We start from the raw sequence: 9,910 nt of genomic DNA on the forward strand, positions 1-9,910 counted from the left end.
AGAGGCGTTTCGAACCGGAAGTTTAGCGGCAAATTTAAAATGTCACTTTATAAGTTAACCCGGCCGTATTGGCATGTGTTATAATGTTAAGATTTCATCATTGATATATAAACTATCAGACTGCGTGGTCGGTAGTAGTGGGTTTCAGTAGGCCTTTAAACTCACAAACATCTCTTTACCATCTACACTCACAGGCCACAACGTAGCTACACGTTAGCTCAGGGGTGTCCAAACTACGGCTCACGGGCCAAGTGCGGCCTGAGAGTCGTCACAAGATTACAGTGTGTCTTGAGCATACTTTAATGACCTTATATTAAATGATATCTTGTGGGTAGGGATGTCACGGTATGAACATTTCTTATCATGGTTATTGTGACCACGGTTATTGTGTGCCCAAAATTTCCAAAAACTACTTATACCGAAATCCTTAAAACAAGTTTTATTTAAAAAAACACAGTCAAAATGTATGAATGTAGCTCAAGTATAAAGTTGAATGTAAAAGCAACACAAGCATTATAAACAAAGTAATATAGCAGAAAAAATAATAATACTATAAATAAATACAAATAAATGTGAACATTTCTCCAGATGGCAACTTATGGACATGAGACGTAACTGCACTTTTTGTCCATATAGATAAAAATAGTGTTCATGTATGAGGTCTAGTCTTACACAGATGACTGCACAATTATGGGCAAAATAATAATTATTAGAGATGTCCGATAATGGCTTTTTTGCCGATATCAGATATTCCGATATTGTCCAACTCTTAATTACCGATTCCGATATCAACCGATACCGATGTATACAGTCGTGGAATTAACACATTATGCCTAATTTTGTTGTGATGCCCCGCTGGATGCATTAAACAATGTAACAGGGTTTTCCAAAATAAATCAACTCAAGTTATGGAAAAAAATGCCAACATGGCACTGCCATATTTATTATTGAAGTCACAAAGTGCATTATTTTTTTTAACATGCCTCAAAACAGCAGCTTGGAATTTGGGACATGCATGAGGAGGTTGCAGTGGGCGGGGTTGGGGGGGGGGGGTAGGCGCGGTTGAGGTGGGGGGTAAGGGGTAGCGGGGGGTGTATATTGTAGCGTCCCCGAAGAGTTAGTGCTGCATGGGGTTCTGGGTATTTGTTCTGTTGTGTTTATGTTGTGTTACGGTGCGGATGTTCTCCCGAAATGTGTTTGTCATTCTTGTTTGGTGTGGGTTCACAGCGTGGCGCATATTTGTAACAGTGTTAAAGTTGTTTATACGGTCACCCTCAGCGTGACCTGTATGGCTGTTGACCAAGTATGCTTTGCATTCACTTGTGTGTGTGAAAAGCCGTAGGTGTTATGTGATTGGACCGGCACGCAAAGGCAGTGCCTTTAAGGTTTATTGGCGCTCTGTACTTCTCCCTACGTCCGTATACCACTCCGTAGAGCGGCGTTTTAAAAAGTCATAAATTTTACTTTTTGAAACCGATACCGATAATTTCCGATATTACATTTTAAAGCATTTATCGGCTGATGATATCGGCAGTCCGATATTATCGGACATCTCTAATAATTATGATTACTTTGATCAATATGGAGATCACGATTATTAATGAGGATTATTCATTATGTTTGGTAAAACAGTGTTGGGGTGTGAACGCAACGCCATCTTGTTATTTGTAATATCTAATAAAAATGCTCTGGATATACACTACCGTTCAAAAGTTGGGGTCACCCAAACAATTTTGTGGAATAGCCTTCATTTCTAAGAACAAGAATAGACTGTCGAGTTTCGGATGAAAGTTCTCTTTTTCTGGCCATTTTGAGCGTTTAATTGACCCCACAAATGTGATGCTCCAGAAACTCAATCTGCTCAAAGGAAGGTCAGTTTTGTAGCTTCTGTAACAAGCTAAACTGTTTTCAGATGTGTGAACATGATTGCACAAGGGTTTTCTAATCATCAATTAGCCTTCTGAGCCAATGAGCAAACACATTGTACCATTAGAACACTGGAGTGATAGTTGCTGGAAATGGGCCTCTATACACCTATGTAAATATTGCACCAAAAACCAGACATTTGCAGCTAGAATAGTCATTTACCACATTAGCAAAGTATAGAGTGTATTTCTTTAAAGTTAAGACTAGTTTAAAGGCCTACTGAAATGAATTTTTTTTATTTAAACGGGAATAGCAGATCCTCCTTGTTGTGTTGCTACAGCCAGCCGCTAATACACCGATCCCACCTACAACGTTCTTCTTTGCAGCCTCCATTGTTCATTAAACAAATTGCAAAAGATTCACCAACACAGATGTCCAGAATACTGTGGAATTTTGTCGAAGAAAACAGAGCTCTGTGTATTGTGTCCAAAAGAGTCCAAACACTTCCGTGGACCTCGCGACGTCACGCGCATACGTCATCCTCCAAAGGCGTTTTGAACCGGAAGTTCCCCGGGAAATTTAAAATTGCACTTTATAAGTTAACCCGGCCGTATTGGCATGTGTTGCAATGTTAAGATTTCATCATTGATGTATAAACTATCAGACTGCGTGGTCGGTAGTAGAGGGTTTCAGTAGGCCTTTAAAGTTATCTTCATTGAAAAGTACAGTGCTTTTCCTTCAAAAATAAGGACATTTCAATGTGACCCCAATCTTTTGAACGGTAGTGTATATTATCTATATATTTAAAAACAAATAGTTGTTTTTGTTCATTAATAGTATCAGCGTGTCAGATTTTTATTACACAATGCCTTTATCTCTATTTTTGACATTTTCATAGAGAGAGGTATTTTTTAAGTTATGTACACACATTTACATTTACTAATATGTGTACATCTACATGCTGTATCTGGACAGATCCATTGAGAGTTTGAGCAGAAATGTGTCATATAGGTATTAATTATACACCATAAAACATTAACAAAATGCTATGTCACATGAATGATTATTAAAGTAATTACTTTACTTACTTTACTTTCCACAATTACTTTGTGTAATGAAAAAAACAAGTAATATAATAAACATGGTGTTTAAACAAGCTTTGTTCTTCAACAACAACCATGTACTTCAGTGCAACAGTTTGGCCAACAAAAATAAACAGGAGTGATGCATCTCACATCTAATATACAATCTTTGTGCCTCACCGACAACTCAGCCTGCATTCAATTCGATGAGATGACAAAACATTTTAGCTAGTATTGATGTTATTGGAACACTGACTAAGTTAGTAGTTAAATTAAAGGAGGAGCGATCATCCCAGTAAACAAACTACAGACTTTATAAACAAGTTGTAAAAACGTTCCCGACACATCACCTACTGCATGGTAACTCTCAGTCCCAGCAGCTGATAGAAGGACGCTAGTTGTACGTTCAAAATGAAACCGCAACATCAAATATTGTTCTCCTCCAACAGCATTGCGCTCTTAATCACACACCGAGACTCCACAGAAGTAGAAGCGATTAAAATGAAGTGAAATGAAATTAATTCTGAAACGATCATCTCCGTTAGCTCGGAGAGAATATTTTCAAAGCAAAGTCTGTGTCGTCGCCGCCATGTTTACACTAGTACGCATGCGCGGTGGCGCTTCAGTTTCCAGGCAGTAAGCAGTATTTCCTAAAATGCATTTATACATTTAAATTAAATTTAAATTTAAACGGTAGTACTAACCGTCTGGAATTTTATCGCAGTTTATTAATATACTGTTTATCGTTACATCCCTACTTGTGGGCGACGTTAATATTTCTAGGCAATGACCATGGATTTCATGTTGAAGAGTATCGAGCCCAGTATCCATAAATGGGAGCCGATCCAAACAGCTTGTGCCACTCATGGTGCAAATGAACTATAACCCAGACAGAAAGTCAACACATGGTCGCACATAACACACCTCCTGCTAATTGTGGACACTTAAAACACCTATGTATACTTTAAAATGACACCTAAACAAATCTATTAGAGTGCCTGATGGGTGACACGCTAAACACTCTCGCCACACTTACCGGTATACAGGTATATATGCCTTTGGCGCATCTTATCTGCTTGACCTCAATTTGATATGAAATTAATATGCAGACTTGGATTATTGCGATGGCTGGTTACATGTAAAAACATCCGTATCAACATGATCACAGAGGGACTCTTCAGTGTTTTTATTGTAGTAAATAAAAACACTGAAGTCAGTGTAGTGATTTTGATGTTATATACATTGTGTGTGTGTGTATACGTGTATATATATATATATATATATATATATATATATATATATATATATATATATATATATATATATATATATATATATATATATACGTTTGGTCAGGAAAAAACAGTGTGTATTTTCCTGACCTAACGTACTGTATATTCCACTCTACTCCGGTATTGAGCACTGTATAACGGATAAACCACAGAAACCTTGACTATATATATATACGTATGTATATATATATAGTCAAAAGTTTGGACACACCTTCTCATTCAACACGTTTTCTTTATTTTTATGACTATTTACATTGTAGATTGTCACTGAAGGCATCAAAACTATGAATGAACACATGTGGAGTTATGTACTTAACAAAAAAAGGTGAAATAACTAAAAACATGTTTTATATTCTAGTGTCTTCAAAATAGCCAACCTTTGCTCTGATTACTGCTTTGCACATTATTGGCATTCTCTCCATGAGCTTCAAGAGGTAGTCACCTGAAATGGTTTTCACTTCACAGGTGTGCCTTATCAGGGTGGATTAATGGAATTTCTTGCTTTATCAATGGGGCTGGGACCATCAGTTGTGTTGTTAATGAGAAGGTGTGCCAAAACTTTTGGCCTGTACTGTGTATATATATATATATATATATATATATATATATATATATATATATATATATATATATATATGTATATATATATTTATATATATATATACAGTACATATATATATAGTGACTTTACATGGAGTCGGCTTTCGGCCCCCAGTCCATTTTTTTTTAGCCCAAAAGGTTGGGACACCCCTGCCTTAGGTCCTTGGATGTGTAGCTACTAAAGTGCACTGTACTATGTAAATGAGCAGAGTCTAGCATGTCCTGACTATGCCATTGTTGTGTATTGTATCTGGTCCAGGTCCAACATCATATTGCAGAACAGGTCAGAATCAAACATCCAAGACTGGAATTCTCACACGTTCCACTCCTGAATGGCGTTTCTATTTTTGAAAGTCCATGCAATTATGCCCAGTTCTCCTCACAGCACATTCCTAATTAGCAGAAGATGTGATGGCTTATGATCCTGATGAGTCATTTCTCTAAGCCTTGTAGTGTCGCCCGCCTAACTGTTACGTAACACGAAGCTGTGCCTCGACTCGCTACTTCAAGTCGTGTTTGTCACTACTCAGTGGCTTCTGCTCAAACGCAGATTGTGCAACGGACTCACGGACAGGAATACAACTACTGGCGAGTAGGGCTGGACGATAATGGCAAAAAGTAATAATTTCCCATTATTTTGAGCGATACTGAAATCACCATTAATAACATGATTAGTCATTATTTGAAAACACCAGTATTTATTTCACCACCAAACCAGTTTAAATATAATCTAAAAGATCAACGGATATAATTTAGTAACAAATGAAGTGAAATATTAGTAACAGCAATACATTTAAAGGGGAACAACACTTGTTTTTGGAATTTTGCCTGTCGTTCACAATCATTATGAAAGACATGACGACGTCTGTGCTGAAAAGCGATAATTTTGGACCCTGTGCGTCATTACATGAGTGATAACTTATTCAATTACTTCTGACAACTAAGTTACGGCTAAAACACAAACTTGTATTATCATAAAGTAAAGGACAGTGTCAGGATCTGCCAAGGACGCAGAGATAGCAGACGGCTTGCAAGTAAAACTAAATTAATAGTCCAGGAAGCAGGAAACAAAGAAAACCAGAACACTAAGCCTCAGTCTCCAAAGTACAAATATCCAGCACTGAAGGAGGGACCAGGTGGAACTAAATAGAACTAATTAATTTGAATCAGGTGTGCTGACAGGACATGGACCAGAAAGTAAAGGTGCTTCAAAACACAGAGACCACACAGGAAATACTGACAAAAAAAGAGCACCAGGACAGGAAGTGATTGTAAACACAGGAAGTAGAAACTAGAAAGGACACTGGACAGGAATTAAAACACCAAACATGACCAAAGTGTCAGTAGCAAGCCTGACAGAAATTTCATTAGAATTGTTCTTAGCTTGGACGCCAACACGAGTGTGAGTGGGTGCAAGGCCGCGACTAGTGGACACAAGTCTTTTTACAACTTCCAATCGCTGCACGGACACATAACTCTTAGAAAAAGATTGCTTTACACATACACACCTGTGAATACAGACACACAACTCGTTAACAAAAAGCCACGTGTAACAAGACAACCAATCCAGGAAATACAAACAGATACCGTATTTTTCGGAGTATAAGTCGCTCCGGAGTATAAATCGCACCGGCCGAAAATGCATAATAAAGGAGGAAAAAAACATATAAGTCGCACTGTAGTATAAGTCGCATTTTTGGGGGAAATGTATTTGATAAAACCCAACACCAGAATAGACATTTGAAAGGCAATTTAAAATAAATAAAGAATAGTGAACAACAGGCTGAATAAGTGTACGTTATATGAGGCATAAATAACCAACTGAGAACGTGCCTGGTATGTTAACGTAACATATTATGGTAAGAGTCATTCAAATAACTATAACATATAGAACATGCTATACGTTTACCAAACAATCCGTCACTCCTTATCGCTAAATCCCATGAAATCTTATACGTCTAGTCTCTTACGTGAATGAGCTAAATAATATTATTTGATATTTTACAATAATGTGTTAATAATTTCACACATAAATCGCTCCAGAGTATAAATCGCACCCTCGGCCAAACTATGAAAAAAACTGCGACTTGTAGTCCGAAAAATACGGTAGATTCTTTTTTTACGGACAAACAATTTAAAACACACACATGCGGCTCAGATTACGCACATTCACACACACACGTTATTTCACAGACACGTGAATTGGATTACACACACACACACACATTAGGATACAAACACACACATTAGTTCACAGACACATGAATTGGATTACACACACACACACACACACATTAGGATACAAACACATTAGTTCATAGACACATTAATTGGATTACATATACACACATTAGGATACAAACACACACATTAGTCCACAGACACATGAATTGGATTACACACACACACATTAGTTCACAGACACGTGCATTGGATTACACACACACACACATTGAGATACAGACACACACATTAGTTCACAGACACGTGAATTGGATTACACACACACACACATTGTGATACAGACACACACATTAGTACACAGACACGTCATTTGGATTACACACACACATTGAGATACAGACACACACGTTAGTTCGCAGAGACGTGAATTGGATTCACACGCACACACATTGAGATACAGACATGTACATTGGATTACACACACACACATTAGGATACAAACACACACATTAGTTTACAGACACGTGAATTGGATTACACACACACACATTGAGATACAGACACACACATTAGTTTGCAGACACGTGAATTGGATTACACACACACACATTGAGATACAGACACACACATTAGTTCACAGACATGTGAATTGGATTACACGCACACACATTGAGATACAGACACACACATTAGTTCACAGAGACGTGAATTGGATCTACACACACACACATTGAGATACTGACACACACATTAGTTCACAGACACGTAAATTAGATTACACACACACACATTAGGATACAAACACACACATTAGTTCACAGACACGTGAACTGGATAACACACACACACATTGAGATACAGACACACACATTCGTTTACGGACACGTGAATTGGATTACACACACACACACACACACATTGAGATACAGACACACACATTAGTTCACAGACACATGAATTGCATTAGACACACACACACATTGAGATACAGACACACACATTAGTTCACAGACACATGAATTGCATTACACACACACACAGACATTTAGATACAGACACACACATTATTTCACAGACACGTGAATCGGATTACGTGCACCCACATTGAGATATAGACACACACATTATTTCACAGACACGTGAATTGGATTACACACACACACACACATTAGGATACAAACACACATTAGTTCACAGACATGTGAATTGGATTACACACACACATTAGGATACAGACACACACATTAGTTCACAGACACGTGAACCTTACTTTTTTTCTTATGTTGAGTGATTATTGATTAGGCATACTAGCGCTCTGTCAAATAAAAGTAGCAACCATGGTGACATCCCAAACTTCTAGAATGCTCCAGAATGTGCACGTAGGTTGCGCGGCCTATGAATGGTTATTTCCAATTAGGATATTGTTATGATGGTGAGAAGCCATAATCCAAATCGAAATCAAACTTTGATAAATTGTCCAGCCTCTGTGGACTTCAACTGTTGTCCTTCCAACACCTCCAACATCTACACACCATCAATATTATCATTGGTACTGCCTGACTCTGATGGATGACATCACTACTTCCTCAGTACATTTAGTCCCACACAACACTGTGGTACGTGAATGTTGCACAATATCGCACATGTAATCACGCAGCATGAACTCTCAGACTCCCACCTCACTCCTGACCCATTCCGTGCATGGGCCTGTTGGTGCATTTGGGGAATGCTTGAAATAGACAAACCTGCATTTACTTTATTGACTGAGAGTGACGTCTCTGACCTCCCAGGGCCTCCACTGCCCCCGCAAGATGTACAGGTGCTGTGTGGGCAGGCACCCGGAGTCCTGCAGGTCCGCTGGAAGCCCCCCGCCCTTTCTCCCACGGGCACGTCCAACGGGGCCAACGTCATCGGTTACGCCGTCTGCACCAAAGGACAGAAGGTGAGGTGCTGTGGTCCTGATGTTCACTCCTCATACACCACAGATCACATGCTGTGTGTGGCAGCAGCAGCTTGAGATACATAAAGAAAAACATCTAAACATGCTACTGCAACTTCAGTTATGTTTGAAGGCCAAACAAGATCATTTTAGTTCCTAAAGTTGAGAATAGGAACGTGACAATACGAACATTTAATATGGCGATTACCACGACCATAACCGTTATCATTATTATTGTGCTATTGTTGAATGTGCTCAAAACTACTTTTATACATACTGAAATCTTCAAATAACTTGGTCAAAAGATTCCCTCCATTCATGCATTTTCTACCGCTTGTCCCTTACTGGGTTGCGGGGGGTGCTGGAGCCTCTATTTATTAAAATAAATAGACGCCCTGTTAGAAAAAAACTATTTTGCATGTTTTGTGTTTATGCTTCACTAATAGTATTGTAGTTTTAGTATTTTATCTGTTTTAATAGCTCAACTTGTATTGTTTTAAATATTGCTTTGAACTGTAGCACTGTTATATGTATTTAAGTTAAGTGTTTAACAAGTCTAATACATTATTTATTATTTTTGGCAGGTGTTGTGGCGTCTTACTCTGCTCAGTGGTCCTTGAACCACTTTGTCCTTTGTCTCATATTACTTAGTTTAAAACACTTTCTTCTAAGAGAGCACAGCTTGTCGATTCAATTTGCACAATTAAATATTTTAGTTACTTAGACAGTATTGTGTTACTTTAAGTTTAGATTAGGTCCTTTCTTAGTGGAGAAATACGTTAAAGTCTCTTGTTTTGCGAGATGGCACCAATCAGTATGTGAGGATATCAATCACGGTTTTTCCATCATTCTCATTGGAAACACTAATACTAACCGCCTAGAGTTTTAACGCGGTTATCGTTATTACCAATTATCGTTACATCCCTAGTTGAGAGACTAAAATACAG

General features: G+C 38.2%; 1 protein-coding gene across 1 annotated transcript in view; it reads left to right on the forward strand.

Annotated features, from left to right (window-relative positions):
- Positions 1-9,910, forward strand: part of LOC133656425 (RIMS-binding protein 2-like) — a 92,629-nt gene that overhangs the window by 48,751 nt on the left and 33,968 nt on the right. The window contains exons 11-12 of the mRNA XM_062057504.1: positions 5,100-5,123; positions 8,815-8,966. Of these exons, the coding sequence (XP_061913488.1) occupies positions 5,100-5,123; positions 8,815-8,966 (176 nt within the window). The remainder of the gene's footprint in view (positions 1-5,099; positions 5,124-8,814; positions 8,967-9,910) is intronic.

The sequence above is a fragment of the Entelurus aequoreus genome, linkage group LG08, assembly GCF_033978785.1.
Source record: "Entelurus aequoreus isolate RoL-2023_Sb linkage group LG08, RoL_Eaeq_v1.1, whole genome shotgun sequence".
NCBI lineage: Eukaryota > Metazoa > Chordata > Actinopteri > Syngnathiformes > Syngnathidae > Entelurus > Entelurus aequoreus.